Source organism: Vipera berus, assembly GCF_964194415.1.
Source record: "Vipera berus genome assembly, chromosome: 1".
In the NCBI taxonomy this organism is placed as follows: domain Eukaryota; kingdom Metazoa; phylum Chordata; class Lepidosauria; order Squamata; family Viperidae; genus Vipera; species Vipera berus.
In genome coordinates, this window is record NC_138202.1 from 353,169,845 (window position 1) to 353,196,702 (window position 26,858).

The 26,858-nt window shown below is 44.1% G+C and overlaps 1 protein-coding gene across 3 annotated transcripts in view; it reads left to right on the forward strand.

Annotated features, from left to right (window-relative positions):
- The first annotated feature begins 4,332 nt into the window (after positions 1 to 4,332).
- The window catches only part of SYNRG (synergin gamma), a 90,469-nt gene continuing 67,943 nt past the window's right edge, over positions 4,333 to 26,858 (forward strand). For all 3 annotated transcript variants that reach the window (XM_081346565.1, XM_081346566.1, XM_081346567.1), the window contains exons 1-4: positions 4,333 to 4,504; positions 15,494 to 15,531; positions 17,127 to 17,245; positions 24,909 to 25,039. In XM_081346565.1, coding sequence (XP_081202691.1) covers positions 4,353 to 4,504; positions 15,494 to 15,531; positions 17,127 to 17,245; positions 24,909 to 25,039 — 440 coding nt within the window. In that variant the 5' untranslated portion in view covers positions 4,333 to 4,352. The remainder of the gene's footprint in view (positions 4,505 to 15,493; positions 15,532 to 17,126; positions 17,246 to 24,908; positions 25,040 to 26,858) is intronic.

The following is a 26,858-nucleotide window of genomic DNA, read 5'->3' on the forward strand; positions in this document are numbered from 1 at the left end:
TAGAAGGTAAAGGCTGGGCAGCACAAGCGAAACGACTTAAAAGCCAGCCATCAACACACCCCAATCAACATCTAAAAAGCCACATACAACAGGCACTATACCACACACAGAACAGCACACAGACTGCTAGAGAGAAGTTCCCTGAAGATGGGCTCCAGCACAAGTCCAAAATTATATTGTAATTCACTGACAACTGTTGGATCTTTTGAGGTTATAAAACTTAAAACCATATTTCTCTCAACCCTGGCCCAAGTGGTTGTGTTGCTTAGGGTCTTGCGGAAGAACAGGGTAGAACAACAGCTAATGACCCTCTTTTACCGGTCTACCATAGAGAGCGTCCTCTCGTATGGTATTGTGGTTTGGTATGCTGGTCTGACAGCCGCGGATAGGAAAGTATTACAGAGGGTGGTAAGCACAGCACAAGACATTGTGGGCTGTTCCCTGACACCACTGGATGACATCGCCAGGGCTCGTTGCCTTGGAAGAGTGAGGAAGATTCTCAGGGACGACTCACACCCTGGACGGTATCTCTTTACTCTCCTACCATCTGGTAGGAGATATAGGAGTATAGCCAGCCGTACCAACAGGCTGAAAAATAGCTTTTATCCGTGGGCTGTTAGGCTTTTAAATGGGACATAATCTTATGCAGAATTGACTTGGGAGGCCGGTGTGTGGTGTGGTTGGTTCACATAGTGTGGTGCGATGGAGGGTTTGTTGTCAGTGTGTTGGGGGGAGAGAGCACGGGGGGGGGGGGGAGGCTCAGCTAATCTCAATGTACACATGTTGTACTTTGACAATAAAGGTTTATTATTATTATTATTATTAAAATATTAGTTTGTATTTTGGTCTGTATGTGCAATTTTGAGATTCAGTGTTATAAAAGACTGGGAGGTTTAATAGAGTCGTCATTAATTCCTGCCATCCTAATTTTCAGCTGGAATTGCTTAGGCGTAAGATCAACCTTTCATGCCTTTCTTGAGGCAGATTCAGCGGTGGGATTCAAATATGTGAACAACCGGTTCTCTGTATGGATGCCGCTTCCGGAGGTCCATTCTGGGCCTGGGCAACAAAAAATTAACTACCAGTTCTGCTGAAGTGGTGTGCGGAACTGGCTGAATCCCACCACTGGGCAGATCACCTGTGCTTTTAAAGGTGGGTGCTTAAAGAGGGAAGCAGAGAAGGGAGATACTGCTCCAAGGTAGATGAATGTCAAAACTAGGTTGCAGGGTCTTGTGTGTATGTTTTCCCACTTAAATGAATGGCGCCTCTTAAAACGAACTTAAATTGCAGTCAATTCAAACGGGTATGTAAACAGATTGAGTTCACTTGACATGCTGGCTGGAGAATTCTGGAAGTTGAAGCTAAAAATTGCTAAGTTTGAAAAACTCTCAAATCCATTCCGTCCACCGTTCAGAGGCGTGTGTCCTGCAACCCCAAACAACAGCACCTACACAACCTTTGTGGCAGTCACTCCCTTTCTTCCAGGTGTCTGCTTGCAGCCAGGATGCCTTCCGGAATAATTCCAGCTTCCATCATCCCCAGTCAGCTCGGCCCCTGCGATTACAGGGTGAGCGGACAGACGTCCGCTACATCTCAAGGCGGCAAAGACGCCCCTTCTCCCGGGTGCTTATTGCATCCACTCCAGAAGGGAGCTGCCGGGGACACTTGCATCCAGGATGATTGCACGTGGAGTCCTTTCTGTGCCGGGGATGACTGCATGTGGACTCCTTCGCATTGGGAGTCCTTTCTGTGCCGGGGACGATTGTATCTGGAGTCCTTTCTGGGTCGGGGACGATTGTATCTGGAATCCTTTCCTGTGCCAGGGACGACTGCATGTGGAGTCTTTTCTGTGCCGGGGATGATTGTATCTGGAGTCCTTTCTGTGTCGGGGACGATTGTATCTGGAATCCTTTCCTGTGCCAGGGACGACTGCATGTGGAGTCCTTTCTGTACCAGGGACGATTGTATCTGGAATCCTTTCTGTGTCGGGGACGACTGCATGTGGAGTCCTTTCTGTGCCGGGGATGATTGTATCTGGAGTCCTTTCTGTGCCGGGGACGATTGTATCTGGAGTCCTTTCTGGGTCGGGGACGATTGTATCTGGAATCCTTTCCTGTGCCAGGGACGACTGCATGTGGAGTCCTTTCTGTACCGGGGACGATTGTATCTGGAATCCTTTCTGTGCCAGGGACGACTGCATGTGGAGTCCTTTCTGTGCCGGGGACGATTGTATCTGGAATCCTTTCCTGTGCCAGGGATGACTGCATGTGGAGTCCTTTCTGTACCGGGGACGATTGTATCTGGAATCCTTTCTGTGCCAGGGACGACTGCATGTGGAGTCCTTTCTGGGTCGGGGACGATTGTATCTGGAATCTCTGGAATCCTTCTGTGCCAGGGACGACTGCATGTGGAGTCTTTTCTGTACCGGGGACGATTGTATCTGGAATCCTTTCTGTGCCAGGGACGACTGCATGTGGAGTTCTTTCTGTGCCGGGGATGATTGTATCTGGAGTCCTTTCCGTGTCGGGGACGATTGTATCTGGAATCCTTTCCTGTGCCAGGGACGACTGCATGTGGAGTCCTTTCTGTACCAGGGACGATTGTATCTGGAATCCTTTCTGTGTCGGGGACGACTGCATGTGGAGTCCTTTCTGTGCCGGGGATGATTGTATCTGGAGTCCTTTCTGTGCCGGGGACGATTGTATCTGGAGTCCTTTCTGGGTCGGGGACGATTGTATCTGGAATCCTTTCCTGTGCCAGGGACGACTGCATGTGGAGTCCTTTCTGTACCGGGGACGATTGTATCTGGAATCCTTTCTGTGCCAGGGACGACTGCATGTGGAGTCCTTTCTGTGCCGGGGACGATTGTATCTGGAATCCTTTCCTGTGCCAGGGATGACTGCATGTGGAGTCCTTTCTGTACCGGGGACGATTGTATCTGGAATCCTTTCTGTGCCAGGGACGACTGCATGTGGAGTCCTTTCTGGGTCGGGGACGATTGTATCTGGAATCTCTGGAATCCTTCTGTGCCAGGGACGACTGCATGTGGAGTCTTTTCTGTACCGGGGACGATTGTATCTGGAATCCTTTCTGTGCCAGGGACGACTGCATGTGGAGTTCTTTCTGTGCCGGGGATGATTGTATCTGGAGTCCTTTCTGTGTCGGGGACGATTGTATCTGGAATCCTTTCCTGTGCCAGGGACGACTGCATGTGGAGTCTTTTCTGTGCCGGGGATGATTGTATCTGGAGTCCTTTCTGTGTCGGGGACGATTGTATCTGGAATCCTTTCCTGTGCCAGGGACGACTGCATGTGGAGTCCTTTCTGTACCAGGGACGATTGTATCTGGAATCCTTTCTGTGTCGGGGACGACTGCATGTGGAGTCCTTTCTGTGCCGGGGATGATTGTATCTGGAGTCCTTTCTGTGCCGGGGACGATTGTATCTGGAGTCCTTTCTGGGTCGGGGACGATTGTATCTGGAATCCTTTCCTGTGCCAGGGACGACTGCATGTGGAGTCCTTTCTGTACCGGGGACGATTGTATCTGGAATCCTTTCTGTGCCAGGGACGACTGCATGTGGAGTCCTTTCTGTGCCGGGGACGATTGTATCTGGAATCCTTTCCTGTGCCAGGGACGACTGCATGTGGAGTCCTTTCTGTGCCGGGGACGATTGTATCTGGAATCCTTTCCTGTGCCAGGGACGACTGCATGTGGAGTCCTTTCTGTACCGGGGACGATTGTATCTGGAATCCTTTCTGTGCCAGGGACGACTGCATGTGGAGTCCTTTCTGTGCCGGGGACGATTGTATCTGGAATCCTTTCCTGTGCCAGGGACGACTGCATGTGGAGTCCTTTCTGTGCCGGGGACGATTGTATCTGGAATCCTTTCCTGTGCCAGGGACGACTGCATGTGGAGTCCTTTCTGTACCGGGGACGATTGTATCTGGAATCCTTTCTGTGCCAGGGACGACTGCATGTGGAGTCCTTTCTGGGTCGGGGACGATTGTATCTGGAATCCTTTCTGTGCCAGGGACGACTGCATGTGGAGTCCTTTCTGTGCCGAGCACGATTGTATCTGGAGTCCTTTCTGTGCCGGGCACGATTGCATCGGGAACCTTTTGCATCTGCCATCGTTTTTCCGCCTGGGGACACTTGCACTGCCCTGATCAGAGGGGTGGCCTCGCGGCCACCAGGGTTCCCGGCGGCTCCGGCCCCAGACCGGGGAGCTTCACAGCCCACGAGCGACACCCAACACCCGAGGCCGCGCGGTCGGGCGGGCGCGCGCCGGCTCTGCCCCGGAAGTCGCTGCGGCGGCCCAGCTGACGCGAGGAGGAGGAGGAGGCGGCGGCAAGATGGCGCTGCGGCCGGCGGGGCTGGGGGCCGGGGCTGCCCCCGCCGTGGTGTCGAGCGTCGCGGCCGGGCCGCCGGGCATGCCGAGTGGAGCGGCGGGCGGCGCCGGAGCAGCGACAGCAGCGGCGGCGTCGGGAAGCCCCAGACCCGCCAGGTAGCCAAGCAACGGAATGGCGGTTGGGCGGGCAAAAGAGAGGAGGGGTCGCGGAGTGGGTGGGTGGGTGAGGGTCGCTCAGGAGGGTCGGGAGGGGTTCCGATGTGTCCCGTCGTCCGTCTGGCGCACAGGTAGGCAACCTCGGCTCTTTTATGACTCGTGGACTTCAACTCCCAGAATTCCTGAGCCAGCCAAGCTGGCTCAGGAATTCTGGGAGTTGAAGTCCATGAGTCATAAAAGAGCCGAGGTTGCCTACCCGGCGGCTCTTGTTGGCTCTGCGGGGCCGAGGAGCCTAGGAAGGCGTGGGTCTGCCGTGAGGCGAGCGCGGGTGGGGAGCCCCCAGAGCCGCCCTTGCCTCTTATTCGAGGTGGGATCCGGTGGGGGTCGGTCCCCTCGGTGGCCTGCTCGCCCAAGGGCAACGGGGGCCCGTGGGGTCCCCCGTGACTTTTGAGGACACCCCAGAAATCCGCCTGGCTCCAACTGGGGTGGGCGAATTTCTCTTGCACACAAAATTCACATAGGTCTAGATTTTGGATAAGTCCACCCGGTGTGCAGGTGTCCAAATCCCCACCGCCCACTTCGGCCGGACGTCTGCGTGCACAATAGGATACCAATAAAGGAGAATATTTGTAGCTGGGGGGTTGAAATGCGGGGCCAATCCAAATAGAGCTGGAAGGGACCTTGGAGGTCTTCTAGTCCAACCCCTGACTCAAGCAGGAGACCCTATCCCAGGGGTCTTCAAACTTGGCCCTTTTATGACTTGTGGACTTCAACTCCCAGAATTCCTCAGCCAGCGTGCCTGGCTGAGGAATTCTGGGAGTTGAAGTCCACAAGTCATAAAAGGGCCAAGTTTGAAGACCCCTGCCCTATCCAATTTGAAACAAGTGGCTGTCCAGTCTCTTCTTAAAAACCTCCAGTGATGGAGCAGCCACAACTTCTGGAGGCAAGCTGTTCCACTGGTTAATTGTTGTCACTGTCAGGAAATTTCTTTTTGCTTCTAGGTTGCTTCTCTCCTCGATTAGTTTCCATCCCTTGTTTCTTGTCTTGCTTTCTGGTACTTTGGGAAATGAGTTGATCCCCTCTTTTTATGTGGCAGCCCCTCAAGTACTGGAATACTGCCAATCCATTTCATAAATGCTATGAGAGCTGAAGAAGCTTCTTGGATGAGAAGTGAAATGTCTTCAAAAGAAAAACAAGCAAGTCCAACTGCCTCTTGCAAAAAGCACCTTTGGGACAACTGTGAGGGTCCTTGGTGCTCTCTGAGCTTGGTTGTTTTCTTGCAGTCATTTCATGACCCAAACTAGATAACATCATCAGTACTAGTTGGTGATGACTAGTTGACGAGGACAGATGATGTTACCTAGTTTGGGTCATGAAACGTCTGCAAGAAAACAACCAAGCTCAGAGAGCAGCAAGGATCCGTCATTTCAACCCTGAGCTACAAATATTCTCCTTTATTGGTACCATGTATGTCTGTATGCAGTCGCAGTACCGTAGTGGGTGTGTGGATGTGAACACCTGCACCCTGGGTGGACTTCTAAAAAATCCAGCAGGGGATTTTGTTGTCATACACTGGCTAAGCATTTTTCTGAATGCATTCTCATACAAAATCCATTCCCACCCCCTCTGTGAACGTGTAGGAGTGTTCAATTTATACTGCCAACCATTTCAGTTTCATGGCTAGCTAACAACAGTTTTGAAAAAAGCCTTTAAAACATGTAACCATAAACGTAGACAATTTGCACACACACATATGGGTGGGTGGATATTTGTGTATATATACACACGTGCACAGACACTAATTGAGCATTTTTCTGAATGCATTGAAGGCTGGTATATATAAAATCCCACCGCCACTCCTATGAATGTTTATTGGAGGTGGTTATTTAATTTATAGGTAGTCCTTGACCTACAACCATTTGTTTAGTGATTGTTCGAAGTTATGACACTGAAAAAAACTGACTTATAACTATTTTTCACACTTATAACCCAGTATGCCACTGGTGATGTGATCAAAATTCAGGTACTTGGCAGCTGGTCTGTATTTATGGCAGTTGCAATCTCATGGGATTGTAATCTCATGGGACTGCAATCTCATGGGGTGGGAAGGTCATGTGATCACCTTTTGTGACTCTGATAAGCAAAGTCAATGGGGAAGCCAGATTCACTTAACAACCCTTTTACTAACTTAACGACTACACTGATTCACTTAACAGCTGTGGCAAGAAAGGTCATAAAATGGGATGCAAATCACTAAACATCTGTCTTGCTTAGCAATGGAAATTTTGGGCTTAATTGTGGTCATAAGTTGAGGACTACTTTTATATAGCTCCCCTTCGCCCAACATGTATATTTTTGAAACTGTCAGAAATGTGTCAATTTTATTTTCTGAATGCCATGTAAAGAGATAGATTTTTCTTCCTTTCTTTTTCTTCTCTGCACACAAATCCCCACAGAAAGTTGAGATTTTAAAATAAAACGTTATAAACAAGCAAAAACAATTTAACTCCCTTCTTCGTGTCAGTCAGGGATAAAGGAAGAGAGAGAGAAAAGTGAGGTTTTAAGATTTAAGTGTTTACTAATATATAGATTTACAGGATAGGTTTAGATAAATGCTTTCAGAATAGATAGCTTATTTGCCCTTTCAGTTATGTATTAATAAGAACACACATAGAGAGTAGATAAGAACAAATGTATTTGAAAAATGTAAATAGTTTTCCTTGACCAAACCAAAAGCAACAGTTGATATTAAAAATATGTCAGTAATTTCTTTATATTAATTATGTATAAAATTAGAATATTAGGTTGACCTGGTGCCAGGTTTTTGTTGTTTTTAGTGTTTTAATTTTTAATTGTTTTTTAGTTTTAATATGATGTATATGTTGTTTTAACTTTTGATTGAGAGCCACTCAGAGTTGGTTAGAAGATAGGCAGTTATATAAATGTTTTGAATAAATATAGTGTATATGTGTATGTATGTATATGTGTGTAAAAGATACACATAGAGAGACTAAATTAAATACTACTTCAGTATTTTATACTGTTAGGGAATAGATTAGATTCTTTTCCTCATTTCCAGTATCATTTTTTTAATTGGAAGAATATATTGTAAATGATGGGAAGCTCTTTATTTTACAGTCTCCATTAAATAGTATCAGGGCTGAGCCAGGAATTTGAAATGGTTATGAAACCTCCAATTACTGATGCTTAATTAAATATCTAGTTCAAACAGTAGTTCCTCGCTTAATTTCATATTTGTCCTATTAAGGAGAGGGTGGGGGGAAATAACTTGTTTACTCATGTATTTCCTATACTGGGTAGATGTTTCCTGATAAATTGATATCAGAACTAGAGTTTAAACTCCCAGCACAGACGTAATGCTAAATATATTTTAATGTCTCTTAGCCTCATAGATAGATCTCTTTTCAATAATAGAAATCGTTTCATGTTGAAAGTAGTATACGTTTGTTTCTTCTTTCTCCAACACATTTACAAAGGAAATGAGCATTTCAAATCTTTATAACAAACAATACAGGTAAAGTAACACACACATACACACCTTGAGTTCAGTTTGTGGTGAGAACAGGAACACATCCATACAGAGCTTTTTTTTTGTCAACACAAAGGAAGTGGTTTGTCATTACCTGCCTCCGGGATTGTGTGGGTGTGTCTGTTTATTTCTGGGTCTAGCCTGGTGTTTTTTATACTCTGGGAACTAAGGTGTCTGAACTTCAACTCCCAGAATTCCCTAGCCAGCATATCGGCTGAGGACTTTTGAGAGTTGAAGTTGCCACACATCTTGAAGTTTGTTTGTTTGTTTGTTTATTTATTTATTTATTTATTTATTTATTTATTTATTTATTTATTTATTTATTTATTTATTGTTGGGACTTATATGCCGCCCTATCTCCCGAAGGATTCAGGGCGGCTAACAACAATAACATACAATAATACAGAAGTTAAAAGAAAATTAAATTAATGGCCCCTGTAGAATAAATTTAAATTAAAATAAGTTAAAATTACAGTTAAAAATTAAAAACATAATTAAAATCCCTGTCAGTCCAAGTTGCCAAGTTTGAAAAAACAGTGACTTTAGTCTTTAACTTTGGAGCCAGTTTGGTCTAGTGGTGAAGGCACTAGGCTAGAAGCCAGGAGACTGTGAGTTCTAGTTGCACCTTAGGTATGAAAACCCCGGATGACTTTGGGCCAATCACTCACTCTCAATCCATCCAATTCATTGCACAAGGCGGTTGTTGTGAGGAAAATAGGAGGAGGGAGGAATATTGTGTGTGTTCGCCGCCTTGAGTTATTTAGTACAGAGAAGGCGGGACTTAAATATTTCCTGGTGATTTCCCATTTAAGTACTAATCATGCCCAATGGTCACTAGCCACCTCAATAATGTACTATTAGGAGATTGAATTATAAAGAGCTGTACAGGTGGTCCTCAAATTACGACCACAATTGAGACCAAAATTACTGTTAATAAGCCATCGTTAGTTGAGCTGTGCCTCATTTCACAACCTTTTTTTTTGCCACGGTTGCTAAACAAATCACTGCAGTTGTGAAGTGAATCTGGCTATCCCCATTGACTTTGCTTGTTGGAAACCAGCTGGTGATCACATGACCTCAGGACAGTGCAACTGACCTAAGTACATGCCAGTTGCCAAGCCCCTGAATTTTGATCATGTGACCATGATGATGCTGCAACAGTCATTAAATAAATGGTTATGAGTCAAGGACTATCTGTATAGGGTCGAGGCAGGAAAACATCCACCATTTTTGGTATAAGGAGCTTGAGATTTTTAGCCAGGGAACTGCCTAGACTGGCAACTGTAACAGTATTTTAAATAGCTAGGATTGGTGATCCATTTTCTCCTGGGGAAAAAAACATTGTAGTCCTGTCCACAGTTTATTTTTATTTATTTTTATTTTAATTCCATTTATATCCCGCCCTTCTCCGAAGACTCAAGGCGGCTTACAAACCTAGCAGTAGCCTTCATTCTATGTATATGCCTGCTTATTAGGGCTTTCACACACACCCCAAGCGGCATTATTACAAAGTCAGCTTAATTGCCCCCAACAATCTGGGTCCTCAGTTAAGCTCTTTAAAATCCCCCAAATTAATTTTTGCCTCTCATCAAAATTCTTTTGAAATTCCAGCCTACTCTATTGTCACACTTCGTTATGAGTAAGCTAATAAAAGGTTTTGTGGGCAGATAAGCTTTGGAGAGTTTGATTAATAAATACTCATTTCCTTTTACTACAGAGAAACAGACCCAGGGCTTTTTAAAAGTACTCAGTCTTCATAAAATGACATTGCAGGCTGTTATATCTGTAAAAAGTTTTAATTAAGCACAGTAGTTGCAGATCGTGTGTAATTTTGTAGGACCTTTAGCATCAGAAAAACAATAGTTTTACATTTTCTTTTTTCTTGAACTTTGAGTGTAATTAATGTTCTCTTTTGCATAAACTCTTATTATAAATAGGTCACCCCTTCTTTAGAAAAACATGTATGTTTAATGATTTTTCCTTTATTTCCTTCCCTCATTAAATGGCAATGAGCAAGGCCAGGCTGGGTTGTGTGATACTTTGGGTCACCTTTTGTGGATACCTGCTCTCCTTTTCCTTGCCGTTGTCACCATCGGCACCATAGGAGTCTTATTCAGGTATCAATAGGGGGATTTAACTATAATATGCAGATATGAACTCTGAAATAAGATGGGTTGACCTCTGTTGTAGGGGCGTGTGATTAATCAAGCCATCCACCTGCACATGTAGTTATTAACTTCTACTCTTTTGTATTCTGAATTAGATCTGCTCTACTGATAGATCAAATTTACCCAACCTGATACGCTCCAGAGATATTTGAGCCTTTGCTCCTAGAATGAACAGCTATTAATTGGAGCACCGTATGTATATATGTGGGGTGAGATCCATGTTTCTCAGCTCACCAACGTGAAGATGTGAGGACATCAGCTCCCAGAATTCCCCAGCCAGGAGTTAAAGTCTACACATCTTTTAAGTGGCCAAAGTTAAAATTTAGTGACTATTTGAAATTACAGTAGCACCGAAAAAGTGGCTTATGACATTTGTGTCTGTTTCAGTATCCACGTGGTCACGTGATCAAAGGTTGGGCGCTTGGCAACTGGCATGTATTTATGACAGTTGAAAGAGTCCTCGGATCATCTGACCACTCTCTGTGAGCTTCCCAGCTGGCTGCTGACAAGCCAACTCAAGTGGGGGAAAGCAGATTTGCTTAATGACTGCATGTTTCACTTAACAGGTGCAGTGATTAGCTCAACAGCTGTGGCAGAAAAGGTTGTAAAATGGGTGCAATTCGTTACAAGTGCTGTTGTAACCTCAGACGACCACTAAACAAATGATTATAAGTCAAGGACTACCTGTAGAGTCCACGTCTGAAGACTTTGTCACCCTTTTTGTGGAGAAGAACCAATGGCCATCAAGAAGTGATGACTTGGGGAGTTCCTGCAGTATAAGAAATTACTCTTGGGGTTGTCCAATCTCACCTCCCCCCAAGCTGGAAATAAATCATTTAGAGCAGTCATAAGTGTTTGTGGTGCTGATTATTATATATGGTTGGAACATTATTCAACCTCACTAGCCAGTTGAATAAAGAACGTCCATCCAATTTGGGTCAGTCACTGGGACCAGAGGTTTTGTCTTCCTAGCTTTTGGACTTGTGCTGATGTCCATCTTCAGGAAATTTTTCCAGATAGGCTCCAGCGTGAGTCCCAAAGCTTGGAAGACTAAACCTCAGGTCCCGGTGAGCGACCCAGATTGGATCCTGCAACATTATCCTGGGACACGTAGATTCACCTTCATTCGTGAAAGAACGTCCATGAATATAATTCGGCAGTTTGTCCTTGTGAAACTTAAACTGGAAGAGTAGCTGGTCAGTTCAAAAAAAGACAGGCAGTGATTTTTCACACAATCCAAGAAGGATGTTCCGGAGATGTCATGAAATCTTGCTTGATCTACAATGGCTTAGCATAGCCTTCCCTGACCTAACAGCAATAGTACATAGACTTATATACCGCTTCACAGTGCTTTACAGCCCTCTCTAAGCGACTTACAGAGTCAGCATCTTGCTCCCAGCAATCTGGGTCCTCATTTTACTGACCTCGGAAGGATGGAAGGCTGAGTCAACCTTGAGCCCGTCAGGATCAAACTGCTGGCTGTGGGCAGAATTAGCCTGTAATACTGCACTCTTAACTACTGCAACCTCAGTTCTGCCATCTTGTTCTCCTGGTTTAAAGACCCATCATTTCCTGGATTCTATGGGTGTTGTAGTCCACCAAAGCTTGAGAGTTTCAAGCTGAGGTAGGCCGATCTGTTGAATTATTATTATTAAAAGAATGGGAGTCTCTATCCTGGCCATTGATTCAGCACATATTATAAAGCACATCTGTCTGCCCTTGGACTAAAAAAAGGCTATTTTCCATATTGCATTCTCATCATCCCGTGACAAAGCAATAACTAGCATAGGGTGGATTCATATCTCTGCTTTTTTGTATAATCTCAAGACCCTTATCAAGATCTAGAGAGGAACCGGTTTATGCCTTTGACTTTCTCGCCTTTCAGTCTTTTTAATTATACTCCATGCATTTTCTCCTCCTATCCAATGACACAAAACCCTCAGCCAATATTTTTTTTCTCTCTGCACATTTTATACCCAGCGCTGACTAACATAATGCTATTTTTTCCGCCCAAGAACGCATAGTCCGAAGCATTTTCGTATCCTTATTTCGGTCAATACTTGTCAATGTACAATATATTTATCATTTTTAATATATATATATATTAGCGAACTATACCGCAAACCAGTTGTCAAAGAGAAACAGCAGATGAGTCTTGTTCTCTGGGGATTTGTGTGGCATTTGTTTTGCTATTATGGAAACAAATGCTACATTTTCTTCATATCTCCTATACAGGGAATTGGGGTAAAACAAATTACATTATGATATTAAACCCCTTGCAAACATTAGTCTAATTTTTAAATCGCAGCAATATAGAAGAGAACTTTGCTTTCATTAATATATTTTTGGCCTGTTCAGTTCTTATGCTTAAAAGTATTTAATTGCTTTTTATTTCTTCCATTTAGAGCCAGAATTGAGACTGACAGGACTTTCATTGTGCTGTTATTTGCAATTATAACTAATGAACTGAATGTCTTTCCTGTCTCTTAAAAAAACCCTGTATGTTGTCATAGAATTTGTTCTTACTGCTTCAGGATTTTGTGAAATATATACTGCTTTTTTTTTCCTGGCTGGCAAACATTCATTCTGATGGATCAAAAAGGCATTAATTGCCTGGATAGCATTATAATCCAGGGTATTGAGGTTATGCTTAAGTGGCTTTGGTTCAACTTGCAAAAACCTGGAAAAATATATTTAAAAAAGAAATGGGAAGACATGTATTAAGTGCTTGCATGTGTTTTCCAATGGTCTATATGGGTTTTTTTGCGGGGGGGGGGGGGTGAGAAGAGAGCAAAAAACATTTCTTTCCCAACTTTTCCTATTTTATTTTTTACAAATCTCTGTATAAAACAAAGATAACTACCCAATGACTCAGCATAAATTAATACTTGGAACTGAATTCAATGAATTCAGTAGTTGAACAATGACTTGGATTAGATTGCACACAGTCAGAAATAGGGCCCTTAAAATTTAAAAGGAAGCTGATGGGATTATTATACATCAATGGAGTGAGTCACAGACTTGAAGGATTCATGTAGTGCACCCTGTGCCTTGTTTAAACCAGGGCTTTTCAACTAGTGGTACAGGTACCACTTGTGGTACATTGGCACCTGGCAGGTGGTACGCGACCATCCTAGAAAAGTAGCGGGGGAGGGGAATGAGCTGAACCGGTGGCAGCACCGCACAAGCCTGAGTGAGAGACGGCTGGAGCTGCAGGGCTGTCAGGGCTCAGCGGTAACGCCAGGATCAGCGTTTCTTCCGGGCTGTCAGAGCTCAGTGGAAGCTCCAGGATCAGCGCCAGGCTCCAGCTGGAGCTCGGCGCTGATCCTGGCGCTTCTGAGCCCAGAAGAAGCGCCGATCAGCTGGAATGTTGCAGCATCTCCAGGGTCTTGAGATTTACATTCAGATGCTTGGCAACTGATTCATATTTATGACGGTCACCGTGTCCCAGGGTCATGTGAAGTGACCAAAACCTGCTGCAACCACCCAGCAGACGGAGGGGGGGAATAAAAACCAAACACCCCCCACCCCACCCCCGCTGCCAATCCTCAACAAAAATGCTCACAACAATGAAAACCTCGGACAGGAGGAAGAGCGCCGCCGGGTGGGCAGGCAGGTGTCTTGCTTGGCTGTGGCTTGAGGGGCACTTTTTTCAGTGCCATTGTAACTTCGAACATTTACTAAATGAACTGTTGTAAGTCGAAGACTACCTGTACTTCATCACTTTTTTCCTTTTTTTTTTTTGGTTATCAAGTTTTTGACACCGTGCTAGGCAACTGGTGGTATTCGGATGTTGCCATATCCTAAAAGTGGTACAATGTGGGGGGAAAGGTTGAAAAGCCCTGGTTTAAACCATGCTATTTTTTAAAAAATCTAAGCTATAATGACTTGGCTGACTTGAAACACTTAAGCTGTAAAGTGTAGTTGACCACACATCCAATGCTTGGATTCGCATGTTATGTATGCTTGGTCAGAGTTACACAAAGTACTTTCACACAGTGCGTATCCCTGGTTGCTCGTAAAGACATCATCCCGAACACTGCATCTTGATCATAGAAGCAATTAACACAACATGAAAATTAATAAAGGTGTAGACTAAATGAGGGAGTGAGGGGATTTGTAAAGCACTAAAGAGGACGCTGAGCTTGTCGATCAGATGGTCGGCAGTTTGGCGGGTCGAATCCCGAGTGCCGCGTAACAGAGTGAGCGCCTGTTACTCGTCCCAGCTTCTGCCAACCTAGCAGTTCGAAAGCACGTAAAAATGCAAGTAGAAAAATAGGGACCACTACGGTGGGAAGGTAACAGCGTTCTGTGCGCCTTTGGCATCTAGTCATGCTGGCCACATGACCACGGAGACGTCCTCGGACAAGCGCTGGCTCTTCGGCTTTGAAACGGAGATGAGCACCGGCCCCTAGAGTCGGAAACGACTAGCACGCACGTGCGGGGGAACCTTTACCTTTACCTAAAGAGAGAGGAAGGACAGTAATATTCCAATTATGTGTTACAAAGAAGGTCGGAAGTCATATATTTCTTAACTTTAGTTTTCTTTTTCTTTCCTTGCTCTTTTCTGGTACAGGTAGTTTTCAGCTTACAGCAGTTCATTTAGTGACTGTTCAAAGTTACAACGGGACTGAGAAACGTGATTTATGACCGTTTTCCATACTTAGCGACTGTTGCAACGTCCCCATGATCACGTGATCAAAATTTGGAGACTTAGCAACTGACTCATATTTATGACAGTTGCGGTGTCCCCGGGGGTCATGTGGTTTCCCCCCCTTTGGCCACCTCCTGACAAGCAAAGTCATTGGAGAAGCCAGATTCACTTAACAACCGTTGTTGCTAACTTAACAATTGCGGTGATTCACTTAGCAGTTGTGGTAAGGAAGGTCGTAATACGGGGCAAAATTCACTTAACAGTTCTGTCTCTCAGCAACAGAAATTTGGGGCTCAGCTGTGATCGTAAGTCAAGGACTACCTGTATTTCTTTCTTTCTCCCCCCCCCCCTTGGATTCATCTTTTATTACGTGAATATTCTTAATAGATATAAATTTTTTAAAAACAAATTCTCTGTATTGTCCCCTGGTGTTTTTCACAATCTGAAAAAATGCTTAGCATATTTTTTTTTCCCCATTGACGTTGTGTATAGTAACTAACGGGATCTCTCCCCTGCTTTGTGGGGGCACCCATCTGTGCTAAGGACTTTTAACAAGGGGCGTTCTTTTCTTTAAATGGCATATTGACTTTTTCACCCCTCTTCTCTTCTTGTTTCAGCTTTGTTTTTCCTGTAGGTGCAGGCCTGGGCCCTCAAGGTAGGTTAAACTGGAAAGGGTACTAGACTTGAAAGAAGAAACATGAGGCATCTTAAGTTAGGCGTCTATAGCAATAGCATTTAGAATTATATACCGCCCCATAGTGCTTTACAACATTCTCTGGGTGGTTTTACAATGTAGAGGCATTGGCATATTGCCCCCAACAATCTGGGTCCTCATTTTGCCAACTTTGATTCTGTAAACCACTTAGAGAGGGCTGTAAATCAGGGGTCCGCAACCCCCGGTCTGTGGACTGGTACCGGGCTGCGGCACGCCAGCAACCGCTCCGCACAAGCAAGCAAAGCCCCATCCGTGGGTTGCAGGCAGCACACAAAACCACACACTCTCTGTCCCGTTGGAAAAACCTTTCTCCACGGAACCGGCCCCTGGTGCCCAAAAGATTGGGGACCTCCGCTGTAAATCACTGTGAAGCGGTATATAAATCTAAGCTCTATTGCTATTGCTATTGCTATTGCTATGGAAGTGTGAGTCAACCCTGAGCTCCATCAGGATCGAACTCCAGGCTGTGGGCAGAGTTAGCCTGCAGTACTGCACTTTAACCATGTACCACTATAACTCAGGACCGTAAATATTTGAGCAGCGCTTGGGTTTGTAGAATTTTGCTCTTGTGTGGGCAAAGCGAAAGTGACAGAAAGTGGCAGAAAGATAAGAATTCGGGAAGGTGAGTGCCTCACCCCCACGCCCATTTGCTTAAAACTGAACCTCCTGCACTTGGGAGAGATGCTAAAGGACTTGGTAACATCAAGACTGATTCACTATCGGCGATCAAAGTCCTTCTTCCCCTTTGATTTTGCATCTTTAAAACTGCCTGGCAACATAAGCAAGGTTACTGCTAACAGATAAAAGGAGAATATTTTTTAGCTCAGGGTTGAAACAAAGGGACCTTCGCTTACTCTAAGCTTGGTTGTTTTCTTGCAGACGTTTCATTACCCAGACTAGGTAATATTATCAGGCGCTAACATTGATGTTACTTCGTTTGGATAATGAAACGTCTCCGAGAAAACAGCCGGGTTTTGAGAGCACCAAGGACCCCTCGTTAATTCTAACTCTTGTTTGAAAGATTTAAGGTCTGCATTGATAAAGTCCTCGAAAGCCGCCTGAGAGGTCATTTAGTCCAACTCACCGCTTGACGTAGGATCGGTTAGTCTTGGAAAGGAGGCTAGCTGTCCAGCCAGATCATTATTGCAAATTAGATAACATAAGAACCTGGCACTGCTTTCAGCTCTCCTGCCAAGAAAAGCTTTTGCCTGAGTGAGAAGCCCAGCATCCAGCATCCGCTTTTCAGAAGCAGGAAGGCCTATTAGGACCCCCTAGACCAGGGGTAGGCAACCTCGGCTCTTTTATGACTCAGGGACTTCAACTACCAGAATTCCTGAGCCAGCCTGGCTCAGGAATTCTGGGAGTTGAAGTCCCTGAATCATAAAAGAGCCAAGGTTGCCTACCCCTGCCCTAGACCCTTAACTGTAGCTAATAGATTGGCCCAGTTGTATCTATTCTTGCCCTGTGCCTCTTTATGTCCAGTGGTAAAGTTGACTCAACAGGAATCCTAACCAATTTCTAATGTTTTGGTGCAGGGATGATTCCAATACAACAGCAGAGCTTCCCAATGGTGCCTGTCATGCAACCCAATATGCAGGGTATGATGGGGATGAATTACGGTTCTCAGATGCCTCCCGGAACAATGACTGTGCAGGTATGTGCTGAGTCGATTTCAAGCTGCCTGGTTTTAATCCGTATAAGGATTATTTATCCAATTTCTATACCCGCATGGCGTGACTCTGGGCGGTTTACAAATAATAATAATAATGATGATGATGATGATGATGATGATGATGATGATGATGATGATGTTGGAAGGGACCTTGGAGGTCATCTAGTCCAACCTCCTGCTCAGGCAGGAAACCCTATACCAGTGATGGCTGTTCTGTTCCAGCCTACAACCGGCCCTGCAGAAATGTCAGGGACAACCCCTTTGTTATATCCAATAGGCTGGAATTAAGCCAACCAAACTTATTTGCAAAAACTAAACGAAACAGTTCAAAACAGAGTAAAACAAATACAGACCGAGACTATATCAGAAGCTCTGCAAATGGTTGCCTTCAGCAACCAGCACCTCCCACACATTCCCCTTTTAAACAACAGTCTCAGGGCGTGGCTTCTCTTTGCCACCTCCCGAGGTGCCTCATTGCTTTTCTTTGTTAAATTCTACTTGTCTGCCTCCTGCTTAGAGCGGCCTTGAACAAAGCCAGCTGTGGATCATCTTCGTCTAATCTTTCAGGCTCACACAGCTGGGTCTGAGGAGGAACAAGACGGGAGGGGCCTGGCTGAGAGCTCTGCGATGCATCTGCAACCAAAGGCTCTCCAAACCCCTCCTCCTCCTCCTCCTCAGAATTGTCCGATTCAGCTGCCGAAACCACAGGCTGACGCTGAATCACAACAATGGCAAACCTTTTAGAGACTGAGTGCCCAAACCGCAACCCAAAACCCACTTATTTATCCCAAAGTGCCAGGGCTGCATCAGCATTGTGGTGCCCTGGCAGGGAGGCACCTCTGAGTGCCACCTCTGGCACGCAAAAACTGGGGGTGCAAAAATGGGCCACCATGCTGCAAGATGCAAAAACGACCGCCGCCGCACTGTGGGGTGCAGATACAAGGCACTGCATCACGCAAGAATGGGGCAGGGCTAGTGAGTATCACACAGGCACTCACCCTGCCCCATTTGCAGCACGTGCATGCTCGTGGCCCTGTGCACGCATGCACACATGTAAAATGCTTCCCCCTCCCTTTTCTTCCAGTCCGCCAATCGACAATGGTTGGTGACCTTTACTCGAGCTTGCTAGTTGGCTGCTTCGTCTCCTTTGTGCTGAGCGAGGCTCCTGCTTGTTAAGGAATTTATTGTGCAGAGGTCTCCTTGTGCTACCAAAGAGTTGCACAGACAAGGAAGGGCACTGAGAGCAGTAAAAATCACACACAGAAATACACTGAGTTCTAAAAGCAACAAGTATTTTACTTTGAGGTGGTGTAAAAACAAAAATGCACAGTCAAAAATAAACAGTCCAAGTCATACACAATAGCAACAGTCCAAGGAGTAATCCAAACTACAAAGTCTTCTTACCGGTCCAGAGGTCAATACACAGTTCAGGTTTACAACAGTAGTAAACCAACAGCAGAGCAAAAACAGTAACAGTAGAAAGCAGTGAATTCAGAGAGAGAGAGAAGCTACGTTCCTAGCTTCCTCTTATGGCCATGAGAACACTTACACACCCATTGGCCAATTAACAACTTAAAGACATAGCATTATGGTTAATATATTTTCAACCCAACATTGTAGGCTAACACCATATGCCTAACATTCTCCCCTTTGGGTAGAATAATATATAACTCTTACAATCTTATGCACATTCTTTCACAATTAGCATTGTGTTTCACAGCACTTTGTACCTTCGTAAAATGGTCTGCAATATTTACATCAGATGGACAATACTCTAACTGTATTAATTTATCTTTGACACATTGTCTGACATTTAAATAACGAAGATCAGTATGTTTAGATCTTGTTCTTACTGCAGCATTATTAGCCATCTTTATTGCAGCTTGATTGTCCTCATACACAATGAATGGATCATTTACATTTAAACCCATATCTAACAATAATTGTTTGTACACTAGCAGTTCTGTACATAACACTGATAAACATGAAAATTCAGCCTCCATTGTAGATAAGCTTATGTGTTTTTGTCTAATAGACTTCCATCCAATTAAAGAATCACCCAACATTATAGCCAACCCTGAGGTAGATTTACGAGTGTTTGAATCAGAGGCAAAACTCGCATCTGCATATGCAGTAAGGATTAACTCACGATTTGGCTCTAGATATAACGAGTAGTGAATAGTCTGCTTCAGATATCTTAATACTCGTTTAGCTGATTGCCAGTGTCTAACAGTTGGATTATTGTTGTACCTAGCTAATTGATTTACACAGTAAGAAATATCAGGTCTAGACCAATTACTCAGATACATAAGACTTCCTATCAAAGATTGGTACATAGTCTTATCAAATACAGGACTCTCAACATTAGTGTCCTTAAAATCCATAGCCATCGGAGTTTTTGCTGGTTTACACATTTCCATATTGTATCTCTTTAATAACTGAGATATCTTACTGGCTTGCGACACCTTAAAACCCCTATTCGTTTTCACAATATCTAACCCCAAATAGTGGCTTATTTTCCCAAGATTTCTAATTGTGAATTTATTTTGCAATCTTGAAATGATAGTTTGTGCTTCTAATTCAGTTTTTGTTATTATTGCAATATCATCTGTGAATAATAAAATAAAAGATAATGCTCCGTTGTGTTCTCTTCTAAACAAACAAGGATCAGCATTACTGGCTACAAAACCTATTGCACTTAACTCATTAACTAAACATGTATTACACTCATAGCCTGATTGTTTCAATCCATAGAGGCTTTTCTTTAATTCCCAACAATCATGGTCTCTATCACTGGTCAATCCTGGTGGTATTCTTAAATAAATAGTATGTTGCAATGGAGCATGTAAATATGCAGTTTCAACATCTACATGGTTAACCATATATTGGTTTTTAGCCGCCCATACTAAAGCTGCTCTTAAAGTAGTTGCCCTTAAACTGGGTGCAAACACTTCGTCATAATCCTCAGTAGTTTGGGCAAAACCTTGTGCAACCAAACGTGCCTTATGGGTTATAGTTCCGTCTACACCCTTCTTTATTTTATATATCCATTTACAACCTATAGCTTGCTCACCAGGTGGCAGTTTTGCTTTCACATAAACCTTAAGATCCTGCAAAGAATTCAACTCCCTGTTCATTGCAGCTTTCCATGATGCTTGTTCCTTTTCAGGATACATCCTGATCTCATCATAGTTAGATGGCTCTACACTAACTTGACATACTATACTAGCTTCATAGCGATCAGGTGGATGTCTGATACGCATTGAACGCCAAGGAATTACAGGGCTTTGAATTTCTGTCTCCTTTCCTTCCTCTGATTCATCTATTATCTCCCCTATCTCCTCTTCATCTTTTATATTTACAGGAGATGTATTATCATTACTAGTTACGTTATCAGAGGAGTCCTCAAACACTAGAGGATCAGTATTAACAGTTACTTGCTCTAACCTATCCCAACCAACGTGCTCAAGGAATTTTGCACTAGCACTGTTATATACATTAGTTGTGCCTCGTTCCCAGAAACGATAGGATCTATGGTTAGCTTCATAACCTACGAAGTATAATTGCCTAGCCCTATGTTGGCCTTTACTCCTGAGTTGTGCAGGAATGTGGACCCAAGCTGGGGTGCCAAACGTGTGCAGGTAATCAAGGTTTGGTCTTCTACCATGCCATATAGTATATGGTATTTTACCAGTAGAAGTATTAGCAACTATATTCAGAACATGGTTTGCACATTTTGCTGCCTCCCCCCACAGTCTATCTGTTAAGCCAGAATCTCTTAACATAGTTCTCATCATGGCTTGTAACGTTTGCCCACGTCTCTCAACAAATGCATTATGTTGAGGTCTATAAGGGGCTGAACGTTTATGCTCAATGCCAGCTGATTGTAGCATATCAACAAAACACTTATTTGTAAATTCAGTACCATTATCAGTAATTATGCACTGAACCTTTCTCTTTGTTTTTCTCTCCACGAACTTCAGCCAGTTTGCAAATTGTTGGAAAGTATCTGCCTTTGACTTAAGCAGATAACAAAAACCATATCTAGAGTAGTGGTCCAATATACTTAACATATAGCATGACCCTCCTAAACTTGGTTTCATGGGTCCAATTAAATCAGCAAACACAACTTCCAAAGGTACAGTTGTTTTGAAGCTGTTTATCCTGTTTGCAGGAGTTGCCTTACTCTTTTCCTGATTACAGGCATTGCAATTCAAATACTTACTACATGGCTTCAGTTTAATTCCCTCTACTAACTCAACTGTTTTACGTAGTGAGTTAAAGTTTACATGCCCTAACCGCCTATGCAATAAATGTATACATTCATCATGTGGCTTCTTGTTCTCACATATTGAGTTAGCTTTAACTGTACTAACCTGGTTACTTGTGAGAATGAATAAACCATTTTTCAAATTAGCAGTTACACAGGTTCCATTCCTCTCAATAGTGCATTGCTCCCCTCTGAATGTTACCACAAACCCAACTTTAACCAATTCCCTTACAGATAACAGGTTGAATCTTAGTTTAGGTATATATAACATAGGTAACTGTTCATCAATGCATGGACAATAGGAATTACCTTCACCAGAGGCCTTCATCCTCCAACCGTTGGCTAGTGAAACATATTGGTTGCTGTTTTTCATATTAATAAACCTCTCTTTCACTTTAGTAATGCATTGTGAAGCCCCACTATCAACAACCCACAATTCATTATTTCTGGATGTTGATTCACCAGAAATAGCCAAACCAATGCCCTTCTTAGCCTTCCCACTGCTATTTACATTCTGTTTTCTACCCTTTCTACAGAATTTGGCTATATGCCCTCTAGCCCCACAAGAATAACATTTCTTGACGTTGTAAGCAGTGGTGAATTGCTGCTTCTCTCGTGGCTGTGTTTCTCTCAGCTGGTCTCTGTCACGCCTCCTTCTGGACTCTTCCAGCAGTCTCCCAGTAATGTTAGTCAATGTCAGTTCCTCTCTGGTCAGGACTTCCAAAGAAGAAACATACCCATCATAACTCTCATCCAAAGATGACAGAATAATGTAGACCTGATGCAACTCTGAAAAAATCAGCTCCTTTTCATGAAGCTCTTGAAAAATTGCTTTCATGTAATTTAAATGGGTCAGCATATCTCCATTCTTCTGCAGACGAGCCCTAAACAGCTTACGTGTAAGGTGTATATGTGCACCCACACTGTCACGAACATAAAGCCTTCGCAAAACATCCCAACACCTAGCAGCAGACTCCTCACCACGAATATGGACAAGCTGCTGGTCATTCAGTGTTAGTCCAATAATGCAAAGAGCTTTCTCGTTGCTTCGTTTAAAGTTGTCTAACTTCTTTGCATCCTCTTCGTCATCTGGATCCCAAGCAGTAGTATCTGGTGGGTTATTTACAACAGCCCATAGTCCTTCCTTGCGCAAAAGCAAGCAGCATTTTGTGGACCAGGAAACATAGTTTGTCCCATCCAACCGGGTTATCCAGGAGATGCCTGACAACAGTTCCTGTGCCATTTTACACCAAATACAAACTCAGCTAGGAATACTGTGTGTACTTACTCTCAGTACAGGCCTGGGCCCATAACCAGTGTTAAGGAATTTATTGTGCAGAGGTCTCCTTGTGCTACCAAAGAGTTGCACAGACAAGGAAGGGCACTGAGAGCAGTAAAAATCACACACAGAAATACACTGAGTTCTAAAAGCAACAAGTATTTTACTTTGAGGTGGTGTAAAAACAAAAATGCACAGTCAAAAATAAACAGTCCAAGTCATACACAATAGCAACAGTCCAAGGAGTAATCCAAACTACAAAGTCTTCTTACCGGTCCAGAGGTCAATACACAGTTCAGGTTTACAACAGTAGTAAACCAACAGCAGAGCAAAAACAGTAACAGTAGAAAGCAGTGAATTCAGAGAGAGAGAGAAGCTACGTTCCTAGCTTCCTCTTATGGCCATGAGAACACTTACACACCCATTGGCCAATTAACAACTTAAAGACATAGCATTATGGTTAATATATTTTCAACCCAACATTGTAGGCTAACACCATATGCCTAACACTGCTCCAGGCCACTGTGGCGGCCTGATGGACCTGCTGCTGGCAGCAGTGGCAAGCGTGCCAACAGAGAGCGCTCTGAGTGCCGCCTTTGGCACGCGTGCCATAGGTTCGCCACCACTGCCCTATACCATTTCGGGCAAATGGCTGTCCAGTCTCTTCTTAAAAACTTCCAGTGTTGGAGCATAATAAAATCTTACAGAAGCCATAGTTAAAAACAAAATTAAAACACCAGTAAAGGAGAATATTTGTAGCTCGGGGTTGAAATGAGGGGCCTTGGTGCTTGGTTGTTTTCTTGCAGACATTTCATTACCCAGCTAGGTAACATCATCTGTGCATTGATGATGTTACCTAGTTTGGGTAATGAAACATCTCAAGGAAAACAACCAAGCTCAGAGAACACCAAGCCCCCCCCCAAATCAAAACAGTTGAAAAGGAACAGTTGAAAAGTTAAAAAGAGCACCTTCAACCCACCAAGCACCTCCAGGGTTGCATGACATTCTTAGACACCCGCCAGACCAGTTGGCAGAGCCAGGTCTTAATGTTCTTCTGAAAAGCTAGGGGAGTGGGGGCCTGCCTCACCTCCAGAGGCAAGATGTTCCATAGAGTGGGACAGTGACAGAGAAGGCTCTCTTCCCAGACTCCACCAATCAGAATTCTTTCACTGGAGCAGTGTGTAAGGTAACATCCCTGCCTGATCTAGTGGAACCGGTCAATGAAATAGGAATGAGACAGTTCCATCTAACATAAACATACATCTCACCTTTAAGACAGGTAGTCCTTGACATATGGCCACAACTGAGCCCCAAATCTTTGTCCCTAAGCAAGGCAGTTGTGAAGTGACCTGGGCCCCATTTCACAACCTTTTCTGCCACAGTTGTTAAGCGAATCACTTTTTTCAGTGCTGTTGTAACTTTGAACTGTTACCAAGCAAATGGTTGCAAGTTGAGGACTAGCTATAATTCAGATGATGATGATGATGATGGTGATGATGGAGGAGGAGGAGAAGTAGTAGTAGTAGTAGTTGGAAGGGACCTTGGAGGTCATCTAGTCCAACCCCCTGCTCAGGCAGGAAACCCTATACCATTTCAGACAAGTGGCTGTCCAATCTCTTCTTAAAAACTTCCAGTGTTGGAGCATTCACAGCTTCTGGAGGCAGGTTGTTCCACTGGTTAATTGTTCTAACTGTCAGGAAGTTTCTCCTTAGTTCTAGGCTGGTTCTCTCCTTGACTAGTTTCCATCTGTTGCTTCTTGTCCTGCTTTCAGGTGCTATGGAGAATAGCTTAACTCCCTCTTCTTTGGGGCAGCCCCTGAGATATTGGAAGACTGCTATCATGTCCCCCTTCGCTCTTCTCTTCATTAAACTAGACATACCCAATTCCAGCAACCATTCCTTATATGTTTTTATACACATGAAATAACATGGACAAATAATGGGCATGTATTTTGGATGGTGTGCTCATTTATAAGAAAGCTCACATACACTTTGAGTCTCCTGAAACCCACCCTGCTGGATCCTTTACCCTGCATTTCTCTCCCTGTCTCCCTTGTTTTTTGCTATTTAATATTGAGCTGCTAATTTGGTTCACAGGGCGGCATCCGTCTCGGTCCGATGCCAACGGCGGGAATGCCATATATGGGACAAAGTCCCTTCCTTGGAATGCGCACCGCAGCTCCTCAGTATACCCCAGATATGCGGAAGCAGTTTGCTGAAGAACAGCAGTAAGTGACCTGTTACAATAGGTCTGATTGTTATTTTGTTTTGTTTTGTTTTATTCTATTTTATTTTATTTTTTATTTTATAATATTATTAATTAATTTACATGCCTGCCATGCTCAACACATGACTCAGGAGGATGACGTCATTTGATTGTGTCTCGAGGACCAGATTGTCTCTCAGGAGACCTTTTGCATCCAGTTTCCAAATCTATGCTGCAGAAATCTGGACCGCCTCCGTTCTATCCCAGCCTATGTGAGTCCTTGTTAACTCACAAGGACAAGCCCCTCTTTTAACAAGTAGGCTGGAAAAACAAACCCTTTTTATTATGAGTTACAGACCTGCCAATTGTCCCAAAAGCAAAGGCAACAGAACACGATTCAAACGGAGAATTGTTCAGAGGCAAACAGAGCACTATTCAAACAGAGAATTGTTCCCAGGCAAAGAAAACAGAACATGATCCCTTGAAACTGGAGTCCTTTGCAAACGGTTGCCTTCAGCAACCAGCACCGCCCACACCTTCCCTTTTTATTATGCAGCTCCAAGGCGTGGCTTCTCAATGCCTTCCCTTCCTCCCTTGGAGCCGCCCCATTGCCTCCCTCTGTCCTCCTCTTGTTGCCTGTCTGCGTTTGCGGGCATCTATAATGTCTGTCACAGTCTGACTCAGCTTCCCAGCACAGCTGGGTCTCAGCCTCAGCACGAGTGGAGGGGCCAGGCTCTTCATCAGTTTGTAAGTCCTGGAGCTCATCAGAGCCTCCCACTGACTCTGATGGCTCTCCAGGCCCCTCCTCCTCCTCCTCCGCTGAATCCCCAGACTCAAATGCCAGGTCCACTGGCCGGCATGGAATCACAACAGCCACTAAGTGAGAGCAGAGAACTAGATTGCTTATCTTTGCTGCCATCTAGTAATTGTCCAGAATTTTGCAACCCAGAACTGGAAGGTCTACATGGTCCTGAATTGTAATGGTTCTACATTACCATACTAATGTTGCCTGTACTACTAATATTTGGTAGTCTTGAGATTTGCACCCAGACCTTATAGGTATGAAGAAACGTACAGTAGGACTGACCTTGAGAATGCAGGAATGCTATTTTATTATAATCAAGTAGAATAGCAGAATCTCCGACTTTTTCTCTACCCCGTCTTACAGGTAGTCCTCGACTTACGACTACAGTTGAGCCCAAAATTTATGTTGCTAAGTGAGACATTTGTTAAGTGCACTTTGCCCTATTTTATAACCTTTCCTGCCACAGATGTTAAGTGAATCGCTGCAGTAGTTAAGTTAGCAACTTACTGTAACTGACTTTGCCTGTCAGTGCAAAGGGTCACAAAAGGGCATCACATGACCATGGCGATGCTGCAATGGTCGTAAGTGTGAAAAATTGCCCCAAGTCACTTTTTCCATTGGCGCTGTAACTTTGAACAGTCACTAAACGAATCGTATGTCGAGGACTATATGTATGCTATACAAAACTGAGGTGGAGTTAGCTTGGGTTTCCTTCTCGCACTTTCTCAGGACTGTGCTGTCTTTTCTCAGAGGTGACTGAGGTTGCCCTGGTTCGATTAATAGAGTGCCACTTCCTTCCCTATGCCCAAGGCCAAGCCTGTGTTTGTTCAAATAAGGCCAAGCTCCAAAGTAGCGGAAATAGCAGCTAAGCATAAGGCCTAAATCACATCTGTAATACTGTGTTTCCCTGAAAATAAGACCTGTCCCGAAAATAAGCTCTAGCTTGAAATTTACGTTTGCACCTAATATAAGCCCTATCCCCAAAATAAGCCCTAGTTTTGGGGTCAGGCACACGCATAACAATCAAAGCTAGGGG